The sequence below is a fragment of the Dromiciops gliroides genome, chromosome 2 (genome assembly GCF_019393635.1).
Source record: "Dromiciops gliroides isolate mDroGli1 chromosome 2, mDroGli1.pri, whole genome shotgun sequence".
In the NCBI taxonomy this organism is placed as follows: domain Eukaryota; kingdom Metazoa; phylum Chordata; class Mammalia; order Microbiotheria; family Microbiotheriidae; genus Dromiciops; species Dromiciops gliroides.
This window is the reverse complement of record NC_057862.1, coordinates 292,843,819-292,864,223: the sequence shown is the minus strand read 5'-3', so window position 1 is coordinate 292,864,223 and position 20,405 is coordinate 292,843,819. Positions and strand designations below refer to the sequence as shown.

The following is a 20,405-nucleotide window of genomic DNA, read 5'->3' as shown; positions in this document are numbered from 1 at the left end:
GTAGCCTCTCAATGTATGTTTTTAAAATCAAGCCAAATTGATAATCTTTGTTAGGTTGATAAATTGTTCTTTTTTTATGTTTCTCTTCTGAAAATTACTCTTGCTATAAATGGCTACAGGAATTATGTTTTATAGTTTACATAGCAGTTTTCATTTTACAGAGCATTTCTTTCTTCACAATAATTGTGTGATTATGTAGTGCAAGAATTATTACCCTTATTTTTCAAGTAGGAAAAGCACAGTTCACTCATTGTACAACTAGAAGTCCATTGTCAAACTGGGACTTCAACCCAGGTTTTCTGCTCTTTCCTCTCTATTACATGTGACCTCTCTTAATTAGAATGACATTTTTCAAATACCCTTTCAACTCTTGATTATCATATACTATATGAATGTATACAGTTTAATTATACCAGGAGCCAATAAATAAGTGAAATTGGTGTTTTATCTCTAAGCTGCCTTAGATTTCTTTTCCTAATTCACAGACATTTCCATATTTCCATAATGATAAATTTAAATGAGAAACTATGATCTGCAGTTAGTGCAGATCCTGTTATTATTAATCAATTTACAACAACAGTGAATTCCCTTACTGCTTTTAACATATCAGTTTCCAGGGAAACAGAAGCTTTTCTTATAACCTTTGTGTAGGTATTGTACCTTTAAGCCTTTCATTGGTTGAATTCTTTTGATGTTGCTAGTCTTATGACTCCAGTTCAGAATTTCACATGCTTTGCTAGGCTCCTGGCCGAAATTCTCTCTGCTTCTTGGTGTTTTGAGAATAACAAGCTGAAATAGAGTAGGTGATTTTTCTCCCAGTAACAAAAATTGACTCTTCCTTTGTAGGTAGAGATGGCATAGAAACCTTGGGATATCCTGAGAAAATCCACCTGCAAAGTTTGGATAAGCTAGGGACCTTTAGTAGTGAAACCAGAAACAGAGGCTCCTCTGTCACCAGTGAATCAAGAAGTCGAAGTAGTTCTGTGAACTCTGTAGACAGCAGTTCCAGTTTCCTGACAACTGGAGACCAAGGGTCTACTGAAGTATTGAAAGAAAACCAGCCTTCTCACAGGTTCAGTGTAATTAGCTGTGAAGATTTTGACCAAGAACTTATTGTGAAACCCATTAAAGTGAAAAAGAAAAAGAAAAAGCAAGGTATTGTAGCATCTTTTACAAATTCTACTCAAAATCTTCTAATTTATATACCAATAACTGCTTTCCTCCTTTAGAAATGTATCATGTTCATACATATTCCAATAATACTTTTTGTTGAATATTTTTATTAATTCCTAAGAGGTAATCAATGTATCTGCCTGTTTTAGGTTTTTTTGTTTTGTTTTGTTTTGTTGGGGTTTTTTTTGATTCAATAAATATGAAATGCTAGTTGTATGCAAAGCCCCATGTTTATTACTGGGGAAGAAGAATGCCAGGTCTTCTCCTTATTGAATTCCTATTTATCCTTTTAAAGCTGAATTCAAATATAGCTTCCCTCCTGAACCCTTTCCTAACATCTCTGGTCAGTTAGCCAGTTTCTTATTTATTTTTTTATTCTTATTTGTACTTCTCTATGTAATTGTTATATATTATAAATATATATGTCTTTCTTTTGTACTTCATCTCATATTTCTTCCCTGGAATAAGAAAGAATAAACAAAGGCAGGGGGCAGCTAGGTGGTGCAGTAGATAAATCATCGGCCCTGGATTCAGGATGATCAGAGTTCAAATCCAGCCTTAGACACTTGACACTTAATAGCTGTGTGACCCTGGGCAAGTCAATTAACCCTCATCCCCCCCCCCCCAAAAAAAAAAAAACCAAACCAACAATAAACAAAGGCAGAGAAGTGGGCAGATACAGAGTGTGTTTAAGTAATGGAATTTGGTTGGAGTGTAGACTAGCTACACAGAGAGAGGTAATGTGAGATAAAGTAGGGTGATGCTGGATTATGTAGGGCCTTGAATGCAAAGTAAAAGGAGTTTGACCTTTACTTGCTACGCAGTAGGGAGCTACTGAAGAGTTTTGAACATATACACATGACATTTCCATGCATGAAGATAAGAAAATGTCCTAAAGAAAAGTAAGAGATCTATATCCTTTCCTCAAAGGTTTTAATATTCTAGCTTCTTAAAAGCTTAACTAATAAATGACATGTTTTGCAAATGTTAAGTGTGGAAATTTTAGGATGCTGAATAGGCTTTTCGCCTTTCATGTTATGCAATACCAGGAGCATATTATATATTTTTTGTGCCAAGAATGAGCTAGGACCCTCACAATCTTAGTAAGTTGGGTACTGTATTTGCTTCCAGTCCCCTTAAAGGAAATGGTTTACATACCACAATATGCTGTTGTCGTCTTTGGTCCTAGAAGAATACTAGGGTGGCCTTCCTTCCCAGTAACTTGCCAGAATTGCATTTTGTAGTTGAAACTTTCCTTATATGTTGTCTCCTTCATTAGCTTGAGATTACATCCTGGCTTGCTTTTCTGTTTGTATCCCTAGTTCTTAGCACAAGAGGCAGTGAGCTAGTGATGTGGATAGAACACTGTACCTAAAGTCTAAAGGCCTGAATTTAAATGTAGCCCCAGAAACTTACTAGCTTTGTGACCCTGGCCAAGTTACTTAACCTCTGTCTGTAAAATGGGGATAATAGCACCTATCTCCCAGAATTGTTGTGAAGATAAAATGAGATCTGTAGTGCTTCACCCTATGTGAATGCTAACTATACAGCCACATAGTCCTCTGGGATCATTAATTAAGCCAATTCTCTTTTCCTCATCCAGAAAACATTGAGAGTGTGACATAGTTTCTGGGAAATTAATCATTTTATTAATAATGGTAGTGTTTCTTTAATAAAAGGCTCAGTGACACTGGAATGCCAAAGATTAGTCATGGCAGTGGGTTCACAGTTTTTTGTTTTGTTTTGTTTTTTCGTAGGGCAATGAGACTTGCCCAGGGTCACACAGCTAGTAAGTGTCAAGTGTCTGAGGCCAGATTTGAACTCAGAGCCTCCTGAATCAGGGCAAATGCTTTATTCACTTAATCCTCATTGCCCTTCAAAAATGAATGAATGAAAACAAATTTTAAAGAATGAATGAATGCATGTATGCAAGCATGCATGAATACGTGAATGCATGAGGACTTTAGAAAAAGGAAGAACTCTGGATTTTCTTAAATCATTAGTTATTAATACTCGTTTCTCTCAAGGGGATGAAGAATGGACACCTCATTACACAGGCATGCATTCATAACGATGAATAAATTAGACAAACGTTATTATCCAGAATAAAGTAATTTAAGCCCAAAATTCATAGACACATAAAACATTCTTCTGTCTTGAAATAAGATAATGTACATTGCCAAGAATCTTCCCCTTAACAAATGATTAACTTTAAATATAAGAATAATTTTATTTTAATTATAACATAATTAGAATTAATAACAATAATTAGAATAGTTATTTCAATTAGAATAATATTAATTTAAGTATTAGAATAATAAATTATTTTCTCTTTTGATTGAAGCAGATAGTTGTATTTTTAATCATTTTCTTAGTATTTCACATATTCATAATTTACTCAAATCTTGTTTTTAATTAGAAAGCGGGACCAGAAAAGCACCTTGCTCCCTTGAAGGAACTCCATGTTATGAACATCAGTTTTCTGATGAAAGTCCTCACTCAACGACCACAGACCAATGTTCCATGACCTCAAGTTTTCTGGGCAGCAGTCTAGATCAGACAAGTACAGATTCTCCTGATCAGCAGAGCATTTTCAGTGGGGAATTGCATAGTGTTTCACATGAAAATAATGACTCTGAAACCTTTAGTGTTCTTGAAGTGTCAGAATCTATTCCAGACTTATTAGATTTGGAAAATGAGAGTAAAAATGCAATGCTAACATGCAATCATGACAGTGGAATGGACACAGATAATTTAATTTCTAATCTACCAGTACACCTGACTGAAGATATAGAAGTTGATGATGCAGAAGAATTCAAACCCAGACATTTTCTTGTGGATGGTGAGCAAAATGGTCAAGAGTTTCCCAACCAGGAAGATGACTTTCCTGAATTACAAAAAGCAGATGAAACAATATGTGAACTGAAAATTCATGATGCTGAAAACGCTTTTTCTGAAAAAAACTGCACAGATACACAAACAGTGCCTTCAAGTCCCAATACCCTATCAAGTGCTGAAAGGTTGCTACCTGGGAAAAGAAGTGATGAAAACTGGATAGAGATGCCGGGGATGTTGGAATGTTTTTCAATGAATGTGGCCCCAGAAAACCTCAGTTCAGATTCCTGCTATAGTCTCATAAAAGATAATGTTCTTGATCAGCAGAAAAAAAGTATACCTTTTGAATTTGACTTGAGGAAACTTGAAATAGAATCAATTCCTCAGGTGTCGACTTCAGTGCCCGTTATCCATGAGACTAAAATTGAACAGCCCTTACAAGAACAAGTGTTAACATCCAGTGATGAAGAGGATATTTATGCACGTGGTCTGCCTTACTCATCATCTGAAGCAAGTGTAGCTGAACTTGGTGGTAGCCTTTCTCTCCAGGATATGGCCAAGGCAAATCTTGAGGAAATGGTCTTGTTAAAATCAGATCAGGTAGGTAAAAATCAGATCACTTATGGAAGATTTTTAGAGCTTAGGAGTGATAAATTATGTTGGAGTGTTTGGTTTTGGTTTTACTAAATATCTTAAAATATTTGTGATGTTTAAAATCTAAATGTGTGGTCGCCTTAAATTAGAAGCTTTAGCACCAGTCTTTGGGCATTAAGCATTTATTGAAGCATACTAGGTATTCACGAGGAGTTCAGAAAGTTTTTTTTTGTTTTTGTTTTTGGCGGGGCAATGAGGGTTAAGTGACTTGCCTAGGGTCACACACCTAGTAAGTGTCAAGTGTCTGAGGCCGGATTTGAACTCAGGTCTTCCTGAATCCAGGGCCAGTGCTTTATCCACTGTGCCACCTAGCTGCCCAGAAAGTCAAGAAAAGGCCTATCTAGCCTAGAGTTCCAGCCTGCTCAGGTTCTTCCTCAAGTCCTCTACCATAAGCCTGCTTCAATCATGCACTTCCTCAAACTGAGTGTGGAAGCTTTTTATAGGTCTGGAGCAGAGGTGGTCCTTACACACTGCTCCAAGCTGATTGGTAGGCGTCATCCAAATCCATTGGTTCACTGGACTTGAAGATGGTCTCCAGTTAAGTTCAAAATCTTTAGTTTCTGGGAACAATACCTCTTTAAGGGCCAGGTAGATGTGGTCACAATCTAATCAACTTGAAGTAGGCTAATCAGCAGTCAATCACTCTCATTTAATTCAGTCAGTTTAGATTAATCTCCAGGTGAGCCTTCGAGTATCTGCCAAATCCCTTTATTTTCTCACATATTTATGAATTATTTTTTGCCTAAGACCACTGAGGTCTTCTTCCAAAGACTCATTATTGTATGGAAGGAACCCTGGCTTCTTGCAGGCTATTCCAATGGTTTACAGAGCTAGACAGGGACCTCCCAGGCTGAAAAGGCTGTACATAAAGTCCTGCTAGTATACAGCAGAGAGCAACCAGTCAGGTAAGAGAAAGGCTCCTAAGGCACAGTGGAAGGAATCTGCGCTCTTCAGTCAGAGGACCTGTGCTCCAATCTAACCTCTGATGTTTACTACTTGTGTGACCTTGGGCAAGTCACTTAAACTCCCTGGGTCTTCATCTCCTTGTCTGTAAAATAAAGGGGTTGGACTAAATGACCTCTGCGATCCCTTCCAGCTCTAGACGTGTGACCCTTTATCGTCCAGTGCTCAGACCGTTGTCCTGCAGGTGATGTGTTATTTTGGCTATAGCAGCTCATGAATCTTTTTCCTTATTTAAAATAGCCTTGCTCTAGAAGGGATAGCCCATATGGAAATACAAAACATTTTTAGTTCTCTATGTCAGTTTATCCAAAGCAAACCTTGTTGGCAAATACTTAGTGATGGTGTTATTGCTTGAGAAATCCTTTCTTAACAAAATCTGGGTGTTCATTTATTCTGGTCAAAAGGACCTTGAAGAGAAGGCAAAAAGAGTTACTTAATTTTCTCCTTGTCTTAGGGAAAAAGTGAATTATTCTGCTTTATGTAGGCTGATGTAATTTTGCATCACTTTGAGGAATCATGCTGTGTTTGGGGAGTTATATTGAGGGCATATGGTTGGGAAATCAGGATAGATTTCTGGTTTCCTCTGAGTCATGTCTTTATGGCGTGGCTTTCAGTATTTAGTTTGAAGTAGAGAACTTCAACCTCATTCATATCCAGCTATAATTGACAAATTACATTCTAAAGCTAAATATGAAAGATTTTTAGATTATTAATTCCACTCTTCCTGTCTGCCCATCTTTTTATTATCTGTGCTAATGAACAGTAATAATAATGAGAAGCACAGGTGCAGTAGAAAACCACGGCACTTCTGTGACAAAGTTACACCGCTTTGATTCCATTCCCTTGTATGGTAGAAAGAGGATTAGGCGTAGAATCAAAAAAACCTAGGTTTAAATATTTGATTTGCAACTTACGAGGTGTGTTGCCTTCAGAAAGCAATTTAATTTCCCTGAGCTACAGTTTCCTGGAGGAGAACAATGATACTCATGCTACTTACTTTGCAGGATTGTGGAGATCAAATAATGTGATGGATGTGAAAAGCTTTGTAGACCCTATAGAAATATTAATTATTTTACTATTATTATGTCTATGACTTTTTTTTCGGGGCAGTGAGGGTTAAGTGACTTGCTCAGGGTCACATAGCTAGTGTCAAGTGTCTGAGGCTGGATTTGAACTCAGGTCCTCCTGAATCCAGGGCCAGTGCTTTATCCACTGCGCCACCTAGCTGCCCCTATTTTACTATTATTATGAAGTTATTCTTTGTATAGGAAAATGATGAAAACAACCATGTGCTTTCCTTACTATGTAAATATTCATTTAGCATCAAAACTGACCATATATTGCACTCATGGTGTGAGTAGACTGCAGTAAGGAATTATGATGATAGAAATTTACGTGTATATTCTTTCTTAGCTTTACCACAAAGTTATTGCAAAATCTACTCATTTGAAACTTATGAACCTCAAACATTTATACATAAGAGCTTCAAAAGAATCATTATTCTATTTGTCATTTTGTTCCCTTTGACAAAGATTACAACCTCTCCATGCCTTAGTACATAGTTTCAAGAGTTCCTTTGGCCAAAATGCATTATCTGGTAGCCAACATAGTATAACATGCCTTCCAAACTTAGCTGCCAGGTTAGTCTTCAAAGTATTGGCATTCTCTCTATCCCTGGACCATCTGCTAAGTCTTTCTAGCTGGATAGCAATCTGCTAGATCTCCTATGCTAGTGACTTAGCCTTTGTGAACCCAAGGGCCTTTCTGTGCTAGAATGAGCCATTGGTGGAGTCATCAGTGAGGGATAACTTACCTGTCCTGAGATAACATACCCAAAAAGTGTCCCATCTCAGAGAAGTTAATATTCACATTGTAAAATTAAGTGTAGATTGGGAAGTTTCCTTTTGGATTTTGCAGAGGTAAAAAATTGTAAATACTTACCTAGCTCAGGTTTTAAAAGATCATGAAAATTCTGACCAGCTTTCAAAATTTTAGTCATCCTTCCCATATTTAGAATGTCTTCTAGTTAGTTGAACACAAAATTCTCTATAACGTCCTGACAAGTGGTCATCTAGTCTTTGCTTAAACACTTCCAAAATAATCAGTCACTTTGTGATGTGGCCATTCCCAAAAGCTAAATGTGACCTTGGACTGTATTGAGAATCATTTTGTCAAGGATTAGGGAATTGATAGTCCTGCTGTACTTTACCTTCATCAGACACATCTGCATTGTTGTGTTCACTTCTGGGGCTCTTAGTTGAGAAAGGGGGTAGAGTTGGGAAGAGGCAAATTTAAGCTTGAGGTCAAGAAATGCTTCCTCACATTTGGCTGTCCAAAAGGGGAATGGGGGGGGGGCGGCTAGGTGGCGCAGTGGATTAAGCACCGGCCCTGGATTCAGGAGGACCTGAGTTCAAATCCAGCCTCAGACACTTGACACTTACTAGCTGTGTGACCCTGGGCAAGTCACTTAACCCCCATTGCCCCGCAAAAAACAAAAACAAAAGGGGAATGGGACACCTTTGGAGATAATGAGTTTCTCTTTATTCAGAATCATAGAGCAAAGTCTGGGTGTGTTTAAAGGGGCAATTTTTGTTCAGATAGAGATTGAACTCAGTTTTCTCTGCCAACTCTGAGAGTCAATTCGGTGCTTTCTGTTATTTGAGGGCAATGTACCTACGTTCAAAAAATTATATTAGTAGTAGTTCTTTGGTTTTTGTTCTTCATTCTCATTTTTTTTTCTTCTGAGAGCTTAGGAAAGTTTGTTTGATAGTATTCCAAACGGCCTCTGATTTCTTTGAGAATGTTGTCCAATGAGTTTTGTAGGTAGAGAGAAATATTCTCAGATATTTATTTATGCATTACTTTTGTGTTCTGTATCAAGTAGGGATTGACCTAAATTCTCAGATTCGTTCCCAACTTTTATGGTAACATATCTGTTGTATAAGACTAGATAGTTGTATTATTTTTTTTTTGCATATTCCTTTTCAATGTATTATGATTATGTTAAACATTAAGGATTCCCTGATTGTAAGCATAATGAAAAGTTTGATCATATTATATAATCATTTTCTGAATTTCTGGTGTTATATTTTTTTAAAGGGGAAAGATAACTGTCATTCTATGATACCGTAATTGCAATGCTTCCCCCAAACAGGAAGATCTGCTTTCATTCTTACAATTTTTATCATTTTAAGCAAATACTGCCTGTTGAAAATATTCTTACATGTATGATGCTACCCTGTCTCCTATATACAAATCCATATAGCTCTGTTCTAACCACTGTTCCTTAGTTTGCAGAAAGCTGGATGCGATACTCTGGCCCTGGCTATGGAATCCTAAGCCTTGTGGTTTCAGAAAAGTATATTTGGTGCCTGGACTACAAAGGTGGACTGTATTGTAGCGGCCTCCCTAGTGCTGGAATACGGTGGCAGAAATTTGAAGATGCAGTCCAGCAGGTGGCAGTCTCTCCTTCAGGTTAGAATCCTTAGCTTCTAGGCATCTAGCTTTCCTTACCTAATCTAATAGAAACTACTACCATTAACTTTATTAATGCTAGCATGAATATGTGAGCATGAAATGAAAGAAGGAAGGGTAGAAGAAAGAAATGAAAATGATTTAATAAGTACATACTCTGTACCAAGCTAAGTTCGGAGTTTACAAATATGAAAATAAGACAAACTCTAATCAAGCAGCTTACATCTTTGTAGAGAAAGACAGCATCAATGAAGGCATTATAGCCAGTGAAGGATATTTTGGTTTGGGAAGTGATAGAGATGGGGAGTGGTAGCTACAATTGAGTCAACTGACATGCCCTTCCTGAAGGAATGGTAATATTAATTTGATTATTATTCTCAGAGAAAGAGATAGAAAGGGATAATGGGATGTATGAGATGGTAGAGATGTTAGAGATAGAGCCTTGGATATGATATGAAACCTCAGGAATACACAAAAGTATCTATTTTTTATTTTGCCACAGCTTTTAGAGTTATAATGCTACATTTGATAAAATCACCTGCCCTGTAATCTTGCATTTCCCTAATTCTCCACAGTTTTTGCCTAGAATTCCAATTTTTTGCCTGTTTCTTTTGCTTCCACTTTTATTTATTTAAGAACTTTAAAGGGGCTTGCTGCACCAAACTTCTGAGCACAACTTTTTTTTTTTTTAAATATAAGTTGGGGGGGGGCTAGGTGGCACAGTGGATAAAGCACTGGACCTGCATTCAGGAGGACCTGAGTTCAAATCTGGAATCAGACACTTGACACTTTCCAACTGTGTGACCCTGGGCAAGACACTTAACCCCAATTGCCTCACCAAAAAAAATAAAATAAAATAAGTGGGGGGTGGGGTTTGTTTTCAAACAGCAGACTTTAAGTTGTCAATTTGAATGGTAGATGATGGCTAGTCTACTAAATGTGGTATATTCCATGTTAAAATAAAATACGTTTCTATTTTTGGATTTGGTTAGTTGTACCATCAAAGGATTGGCAACAAGTTCTTGCATGAGGTTCAAGCTCCATGAAGTCTTGTATATATTCAGACTGAATCATGGGATTTGGACCTGGATTAGACCTTAAAGATGATTTAGTTTCACCCTCTAATTTAATAATTAAGGAATCTGAGGGACAGAGAAAGATAAAGTATAAGTAGTAGAGATATGGTTCAAACCCATACCCTCTGACTTTAAATCTCATTTGTACTACACCATGATGGCTTCTGCTCTGTTTTCTTTTTTATAAATATGCTTACTTTTTAAATAGTTAATGGGCCAGATCCTCTGAGCAATTAAGCTACTTCCTGAACATATATTGAAGTCACAACAATTCTTTTAAGCTACTCTGGTAGTCTTTCATGTATTGGAGCAGAAGTTGACTAAATGATACTTAATGGTTTTAAATTAAGAACACCACTTCCATTTGTGTGAAGTAATTTGCTCATCTAGTCTTTTTAATGTTAACAGCTTCTCTCCCTGCTCAAGGGGAATGAGGCAGGGAGTTAGATAAAACAGAATAGATCTGCATGCAGTATTTATTTGAGCTCAGCTAACTTATTAGAAAGAAATTAGGGGCAGCTAGGTGGCGCAGTGGATAGAGAACCGGCCCTGGAGTCAGGAGGACCTGAGTTCAAATCTGGCCTCAGACACTTAATATTTACTAGCTGTGTGACCCTGGGCAAGTCACTTAACCTCAATTGCCTCACTTAAAAAAAAAAAAAAAGAAAGAAAGAAATTAGACACATAAAACAGATAGATTAGAGCAGGAGAATATTAGAATATTCTGGGGTGTGGCACAAAGTTCTTGTGACCTTCATTCACATGGTATGCCTTGGCTTCCTTGCTTATAAATTGGAAGAAGCTAGCATTGATGGATTTATTTATTTATTTAATAGTTTATTTATTTTAAAAATATTTTATTTGTTTTAATCAGCCAAGATCTGCCTTCTTACACTGCCACCACACATCCCTCTCCCACCCTACAATAAGAATACACAAAAAATTAAAATGTTACCAATGTATTTAGTAAATCAATGTATTGTCCATGTCCAAAAAAAATTGCCTCATTCCGTATTTTGAGTTCTTCACCTCTATTAGAAAGCAGGTAGGGGCAGCTAGGTGGCGCAGTGGATAGAGCACTGGCCCTGAATTCAGAAGGACCTGAGTTCAAATCCAGACTCAGACCCTTGACACTTACTAGCTGTGTGAACCTGGGCAAGTCACTTAACCCCAATTGCCTCACCAAAAAAAAAAAAGAAAGAAAGAAAGCAGGTAGCATTTTTCATCGTTATTCCTCTAGAATCCTGGTTGGTTATTACACCAATAAGAATTCAACACAATAATATTGTATCACATTTATATACCACAACTTGTTCATCCATTTCTAAATTTATGAGCATCCCCTCAGATCCCCATTCCTTGCCACTTTGAAAAGAACTATAGATGTTTTTACAAATTCAGTTGTTTTGCCTAGGACTAATCCTTAGCCTAATCTACCCTTCCTCCTGTTCCCCACCCCCTTTCTCCTCTTTCCCTTCTATTTTCCTCCTGAGAGAAATTGATTTTTCTACCAAATATGTGTGTGTGTGAATTATTCCTTCTTTTGAACAGTTCAGATCAGAATAAGGTTCAAGTGTCAGCTTATCCTTCTCCCCATCTCCTCCTTGTTTGTCTATGTGATATTTATGTGCATACCCTGATTATACCATTTTCCCTAACCTTCCTTTCCTCCTTCCCATTCTACTCAGAATATTTCTCTTCCCCTTTCTTTCTGTTCTAGACATTAAAAAACAAAACAAAGAACTCCCAGGGCTTGACTAATTGAACTTCCTCAGTGGACCCTGATGATGGTAGAGTTCAGAGGGGACACATGTAATCATCTCCCTGAATTTGAATTTAAGCTATTTAACCTTGTTTAGACCTTTATCACTCTTCATTCACATTTACTTTTTTATGTTTGCTCTTCACTTCTTTTGTTTGAACTTCAAAATTTCTATGCAGTTCTAGTCTTTTCGTCTGGAATGCTTTCATTAAAGGCCCATTCCCTCCCCCCCCCCCCAGTAGTATTAGACTTGTTTTTTCTGGGTAAGTTATTCTTGACCATAAACTCATGTCTTTTGCCCTCTGTAATATGTTCCAGATTCTCTTTTCTTTAATAGGGGTGGCTGCTGAGTTGTGTATAATACTGACTGTGACTCCTAGGCACTTGAATTCTTTCTGATGGCTTTTCATTTTTTTTTCCTTTTGACTTGAATGATCTCAATTTTGGCTATGATGTTCCCTATGGCTTTCATTTTGGTGTTTCTTTCAGGAGCTGAGTGGGGGATTCCTTCCTTCTTGTCCTTTGGTTCTAAAAGATCTGGGCAGTTTTATTTTAAAATCTCTTAAAATAGGCTCTTTTTGGAGTCATAGGATTCAGACAGTAGAATAATTCTTAGATTTTCTTCTATTTTTAAGCCTTTTAATTTTGTTTTAATATTTCTTGTTGCTTGATGGAGTCACTGGCTTTTATTTGGTCCATTCTAATTTTCAGAGACTCTGTTGCTTGGACTAAGCTGTTAATTCCTGTTCTAGTTCTTTCTCCTATAGCTCTCATTTTCCACTCTTTTCCCTTAGGCATTCTCATTCCACTAATAAAAACATTTTAAAACTGTAAAAAAACTTTATCTCTTCTAGGAAGAGCTGTATAGTTCTCTCTTGTAAATATTTTAGTGTCATTCTCTTCTTCTGTGTTTGTGCCTTGAGAATCCCTGTCACTATAATAGCTCATTATGGCAAGGATCCTTTTTTGTTTATTTGCCTTCCATCCTACTTCCTGACTTCAGACTTGATGTTAGGGCTGGGTTCTGACACACTTGGTGTTAGAACTGTACTTTGCTACACTTGTTGAGAGAAGAACTGGGCTGGTCCTGTTGCTACCTTTTTGGGGAATTGAGTACTGTGTTATTTCAGGATCGGGCTGGGGATCTGCAAGCTTTCAGTGTTTCCAAAGTGGTTATACCTAGGGCAAAGTCAGCTTGCTGCCCCCTGGTTTGAACTCTACAAATTCCTGACCTGAGTTTTGATCTGAGCAAGAGTAGATTGCTACTAGAATCTATCCCTGCCAATCAGATCAAAAGCTCCTTGGTTCAGAGTGGCAGAATTGTAGTCTTTCCTTTGGTCTGTGATTCCTGCCCTGGCTATTCCTTGCCAGGTTCAGCTACATGTTGGAAGCTCTGAGTCTCAGGTCTGAACTGAAACACTGCTCCTGCTTTCTGAACTTCCTCCTTTCTTGGTATACTACCAACAACCTACTTATACTACTTTGTACAGTTCTGTGACCCAGAATCAGATAGTGCATAACAAAGGTTAAACCTATCTATCCTTGTCACAGTGCCCTGGTATGGATCTGGGACCTCCCCTTGGCCCCGTTCATAGCTCTTCCTGGACACTGGAATGTTTTGCATCATGGTACGTCCATTTAGTTCCCATTGTCCACAGACATCCCTGTTTCTCTTCCTATGTTGAACTGAGATAACCAGGATTTGATGTAGTGCATTTTCTAGATGTTTTTGGAGGAGTTTGTAGATGAGCTCACCACAGTGTTTAGCTATTATTGTAGCATCTTGTCTCTTTCTCTAGTCACACTGATTTATTTATAAAATAATTTTTTTTGAGGATGGATTTGATAATAAATCAAATTAGAGGTGTTGATGTTTACATAATTGTATATTTTAATAATTTCTCTTCTGACTGTAATATTTGGCTCCTCTAATTAAGTATTTGTTAGCTGTTTTTCTCTTAATTTTATTGATTGGTATTATTTATTTTCCTCTTCCTTCTAATTCATACTTCATAGCACAGCAGTATTTATCTTCTTTAGATACAGCTATGATCATGTCACTCTCCTGCTCAGAAACTGTCAAATGGCTTTCTGTTGCCTATCTAATTCCTTGATTTGGCAGCCAAGGCATGTCACAATTTACCACTTTCCTCACCTCAAACTTTCACTCTAGCTAAACTGAGCTACTCACTAGCTGAACTAAACAGTTTCCCCAAAAACCTTTGTTGCTTTCGTGCCTTTATTTCTGTCTTGGTGTTACCATGTAGGGTAATGCCTTCCTCTCCCTATCTCCACCTATAAAAATCCTAAATATTCTTCAAAGCTCAGTTTAAGTACAACCTCTTCTCTCAAGCTTTCCTTGTTTACCACACCCAACATTGATTTCACAGCCCCTTAACTCCTATAGCAGATTTCTGGCAAAGATGGCTGCTTGAATGCAGGCATCCAGCCCCCATACAGATACAGATACTCCACAAAACCCTAAAAATGACCTCAGACTGAATGATGATCAAAAAATTCAATGAAAAACTAGAATCAGTGGTTTCATTTGCTTCAGGGCTGCATAAAAAGTCGTCCAGAAGCCTACAAACAATAGGAAAAAAAGAATGACCCACCAGGAAAGTAAGCCATAGCATATGAAAACAATATGGAAAATATCATGACCAGAGATAGGTCAGAGACAAGGGTATTGAAACCAGTTCTAAAATTGCTAAATATTCAGTGCGAGCATTTATACTTCAGAAATAAGTAATTACTACAAATTAGAGCTTGGTTTATTATTATGTTGATTGCTGTAATTATTAATAATGCAGATTAAACTTAAAAGTTTGTGGGCATGCATTCCTTAGCTTTGTGACTGGGCAAGTCAGTTAACCCTATTTGTCTCTGTTTTCCTGATCTTTAAAATGAGATGGAGAAGGAAATGGCAAACCACTCCAGTATCTTTTGTAAGAAAATCCCAAATGGGGTCATGAAGTCAGGTGCAATTGAAACAGCTGAAAAACATAAAGCAATCAGTGTAAATAATTATTATAGATATTATGGATACTCCAAAATCAAACCTAGAAAAAGAGAGTAACTCCACAACAACTACAGACTCAAAGGAAACAATGGATTTTCCAAAAGTGGTACATGAATGCCTAGAAGATAGAAAAGGAGAGATAAAAAATGAAATAAAGACATCTGAAGGAAAGAAGGTGAAGAAAAATTAATAGCATAGAACAGAAAGCAATAAATTTTATGCAAGTAATAGACTTAATGGAAAGATCAGAATAGACCAAACAAATCAACGATTACATGAAACAAGAAATTTTAGAATCAAATCAAAACATTGGGGAGAAAAACCTAGAAGAAAATGAAAGATGTCTTATTACAACCATCTTACTTGGAAAACAGGTTATGGAGAGATCATTTAAGAATCATCAAACTCCTTCAAAACCATAATAAAAAAAGAAAGAAAACCTAGAGACTACATTTAAAGTAATAATAAATGAAAATTGTCCGAATCTGCTAGAACCAGTGGGCAATTTTTAGTTCTAAAAGTAGAATTCACTGATCATCTCCTAAAGGAAATCCTAAATCCTTTTGTGATGTTCATAGCTTCCTAAAAGGAAATATTTCAGGAATGACATAGCCAGAATATAGAGCTTCCACATCAGAGATACTGCAAATATTCAGAAAGAAAGAGTTTAAGTCCCAACAGTCCACAGTCAGGATCACATAAGACTTGGCAGCTTCTATAAATGAGAGGAAGTCTTGAATATAATATTCCAAAATTCAAAAGACATACAGTTACAACCAAGAATCACTTACCCTCAAAGTCTGGATCTTATCCTACAAGGGGAAAAATGAGATTTTCAGGCATTCCTTATGAAAAGACTCCAATTAAGGAGAAACTTTGAAATGTAAATACAAGATTCAGATGAAACCTAGACAGGTAAACTTATTTGAAAATTTGCAATGGGCTATGTGACTTACAAACTTTAGAGTATATGAGAAGAAGAAGAAATAAAATTGAAGGAAGGGATTGGGAGAGCAGGTAACAGATGGACCTCTTATCTGACCTGAACACACACACACACACACACACACACACACACACACACACACACACACACACACACACACACACACACACACACACACACAGAAAGAGTAGAAGATAAGGGGAGGAAAGAGTCTTAATAAGGAGGATAATAGTGGTTAGTGGTGAGGGAATAATTGAAAGAGAAACAAATTTCAGCTTTGGAAATAGATCTGGAAGGGGAGAAATTAAAAGAAAAGCGAAAAACCTGTGTTCAGAGTCTGGGCAAGGGAAGACAAGAGAAGACCATTGAAAGGGAAACAGATCAATTTAATTATATGCAACTGATTTGGTTCATACTCCTTTTTCATCACCATCCTCTCTGTAAAAGACAATGAGTAGGGGCAGCTAGGTGGTGCAGTGGATAGAGTACCAGCCCTGGATTCAGGAGGACCTGAGTTCAAATCTAGACTCAGACACGACACTTACTAGCTGTGTGACTCTAGGCAAGTCACTTAACCCCAATTGCCTCACCAAAAACCAAAACCAAAACCAAAAAGACCATGAGTTGCTAAGAGAGAAAGTATAATAGTTATGATGGAAGAAAATGAAAATTAGCCATCATAACTGAGTGAGTGGGGTGAACTCTGATATCCAAAATATATAGAGAATTTATTCAAAGATATAAGAACAACATTCCCCAGTAGAGAGTGAAAGAATATGAAGTCAGTTCTCAAAGAATGAAACCTGAGCTATCAACATAGGAAAATATGCTCCAAATCACAATAATAAGAGAAATGTTAAATTAAAACAACTCAGAGGTTTCACTTTACGTCTATCAGATTGGCAAGATGACTGAAAATGAAAATGACAGTTGTTAGAGAGACACACTAATGCATTGATAGTGGAGTTGTAAATTTGTTCTTCCATTGGAAATAATTTTGGAACTGTTCCCCAAAAGTCATTGTGCTAAGTGCTCCAGTTATACTTCTGCTAGGCTTATATTAAAGAAAAAAGGAAAGAACCTAGATATTAAAAAATAGCAGTATTTTTTGTCATATCAAAGAATTATAAACTAAGTTAGGAAATGACTGAACAAGTTATGGCATATTAATATTATTTTGCTATAAGTAATGACTAAAGAGGTGATTTCAGATCATCCTGATAAGACTTATATGAACTAATGCAGAATGAGGTGAGCAGAACCAGGATAACAATTTATATGACTACAACATTGAAAAGAAAAGCAATTTTCAAACACTTAAGAAATGTCCTCAAAGCAATGACCAAACATGACTCCACATGACCTATCTTGGAGCTTGTTTCCCATCTTTTGACTGAGAGGTGATGGACTCAAAGTGTAGAAAGGAAAATTTCCAACGTGTGGATTTATTTTCCTTGACTATTTATCTACCACAGGGTTTAAAAAAAAAATTTAATTGAGGATTATGGGAAATTGGGGATAACATTAGGGGCTAGCAATAGTAACATTGAAAAAAGATGGGGAAAAAAAGGATTATTGGATTATTATTTTTTTTTTAAGTGGGGCAGTGAGGGTTAAGTCAGTTGCCCAGGGTCACACAGCTAGTAAGTGTCAAGTGTCTGAGGCTGGATTTGAACTCAGGTCCTCCTGAATCCAGGGCCAGCGCTCTATCCACTGCGCCACCTAGTTGCCCCTCCCCCATTAGATTTTTAAAATAAATTCCCAGAACAGAAGGAAGCACAGATAAGCAGGACAGCTTTGAAGGTATCCTTTTTTTTTTTTTTAAAGCAAATTATATGGGATAGAGATTTATGGTTTCATATAAAATCCTTTTTTTGGTTTTACTTCATATATGGAAATGCTCATTTTTTGTTACATTCAGAATTAAAAAAAAATAATTATTTATACAGCTCATGGTACTAACATCCTTCCTTATATTGTATCTGTTTGTATGCGTCTTACTTACTAAATTATATTGTATTTATTTGTATACTGTCTTACTAGATTTGTGGACTCCTTGAAGATAGGGTCTCATACCCATTCTTTTTTTTTTTTCTTCATATCCATTCTTGTATTTCCCTCAAGATGCTGCATATAATAGATGCTGAATACACATTTATTAATAAATTTTATTTATTAATGAAGGTGCGCTTCTCTGGAAGATTGAACAGAAATCTAACAAGGCATTTGCCTGTGGAAAAGTAACTATCAAAGGAAAGCGACATTGGTATGAGGCACTGCCACAAGCTGTATTTGTAGCTTTAAGTGATGACACTGCTTGGATTATTAGGACTAATGGAGATTTGTACTTACAAACAGGTAATTATCCTTGGAATTGAATCATTTTTGTGCTACACTTTCACTTAATGGATAGCACTCTTATATTAAACCAAAGTGTTGAAGACTATATGAACATAGCTCTTCAATCAGCATTTTAGAAGATCAATTTTAGTCAGGATGCTTTTATGTTTTCCTTTTGTCATATATTGGTAGTTTAATGCTATTGGTACTTATTACTTCTTCCATCTTCATGCCTGAAACATATTTCTTTCCCATTTTTTGAAGAGATCTTAGCTACTTCTAGAGCAAGTCTCTTGAGGAAACTGAGGCCCAGAGCGGTTAAGTGATTTGCCCCAGGTACCATAGGTTAAAACAGTAACAAAGTATGTGGGGCAGCTAGATGGCGCAGTGGATAGAGTACCGGCCCTGGAGTCAGGAGTACCTGAGTTCAAATCCAACCTCAGACACTTAACACTTACTAGCTGTGTGACCCTGGGCAAGTCACTTAATCCCAATTGCCTCACTTAAAAAAAAAAAACCAGTAACAAAGTAGGGCCAGGATTTGAACTCAGGTCCTTGGGCTCCAAATCCAGTATGCTTTCTACTATATCATGCTGCCTGTCAAATACTCATTTTTTTGAAGTCTAGTTCAGGTGCCACCTATCACTTGAAGCCTTCCCTGTCCCTCTTCCATGCAGATGAAAGTCATTTTGACCTGCTAAATTTTCTTAGAATATTTTATCGAGATTCCTTCTTTGCCTCTACCACATTATACTACACATTATACTTATTTGTGTACATGTTATATTCCTCCTTCCTTACCCCCTTGTCATTTTGTAAGCCTCTCTTATTGAAGGAATTATTTTGTTTTTGGCCTTTGTATCTCTAGCACCTAGCAGAGTTTCATGAATTTAAATGTTTGTTGAACTGAGTTGAATTTGCAAATTGTTTGAATTAATTTAAAGTGTTTCTTCTTACACCAAATCCAGTTCAAATCATTTATATTACCTTGCCAAACCTAAAGACACAATTGAAGTGAAATTAATCATAGAATAATTTTCCCCCTCCCCAGGGCCTACATTGAGCAAACTAAACATTCCATTTCATGTCCAGGAAACCCAAAGGGAAATTATTTCTAATAAGTAACAATTCACCTGGTCCTGGGAAACGTTTAACTTTTAGAGGGCATGCAATGGGGCTTTTGTTTACTAGGAGTAAAAAGTAATGAGATTCATATATATACTATCAGCAACAACTGAAATATTGTTCTACAATAGCAACTTCATTTATCAATATCTGGGATGGATTATAGGAAGACGTACCATTTGGCCTTCTCTGATGGACTTGTGTAAATGACTAAATTTACACAAATGACTAAAGTGCTGAATCTATGAGGATAATTTAAGCACTTGGATTTTAACGAATAATAGTTGATTCCCAGTTTGTTCTTAGTGAACAAGACCTTTCCATCTTGGCATTATAAATGAGTCACTGGGGGGCAGCTAGGTGGCACAGTGGATAAAGCACCGGCCCTGGATTCAGGAAGACCTGAGTTCAAACTTGGCCTTAGACACTTGGCACTAGCTGGGCAAGTCACACTCATTGCCCTGCGCAAAAGAAAAAAAGAAATGAGTCTCTGTAGAGAGTTTCTAGATCAGGTGTCAGCAACCTTTCAAAAGGATAGTATGCTAAGGTTCTGACCTCTTTTTTTCTGACATAAGGTTGTTGGAAACAGCGTTTTGATAACTGAATAGAATTTCTTAAGAAAATAGGTGGCCTAGCAAGAGCCAGAATTGTCTTCAATTATAAATAAGAGTAGGCAGTCCCTTAAATGGTATGAATTAAAAGGAACCAGGAAAGGCTTCCAGCCATTCAAAAAAAAAAAGTCAACTGTCATACTGACTAGATCTCTTTATTTTGTCATGCTTCTTTTGGAAATTACATTAATTTTGAATAACTTTAGTCAGTCAAGTTATTAAGTGTCTACTATGTGCCAGGTACTGCTAAATGCTGGAGATATAAAGAGAGGCAAAAACAATCTTCATTTTCTTTTCTTTTTTTGGTCACATAGCTAGTAAGTGTCAAGTGTCTGAGGCCAGATTTGAACTCAGGTCCTCCTGAATCCAGGGCTGGTGCTTTATCCACTTCGTCACCTAGCTGCCCCCAACAGTCTCCATTTTC

The 20,405-nt window shown here is 36.9% G+C and overlaps 1 protein-coding gene across 1 annotated transcript in view; it reads left to right on the top strand.

The window, feature by feature from the left end:
• TECPR2 (tectonin beta-propeller repeat containing 2) overlaps positions 1-20,405 on the top strand; it is a 158,528-nt gene that overhangs the window by 59,096 nt on the left and 79,027 nt on the right. The window contains exons 8-11 of the mRNA XM_043981322.1: positions 847-1,155; positions 3,593-4,608; positions 8,916-9,099; positions 18,090-18,263. Of these exons, the coding sequence (XP_043837257.1) occupies positions 847-1,155; positions 3,593-4,608; positions 8,916-9,099; positions 18,090-18,263 (1,683 nt within the window). The remainder of the gene's footprint in view (positions 1-846; positions 1,156-3,592; positions 4,609-8,915; positions 9,100-18,089; positions 18,264-20,405) is intronic.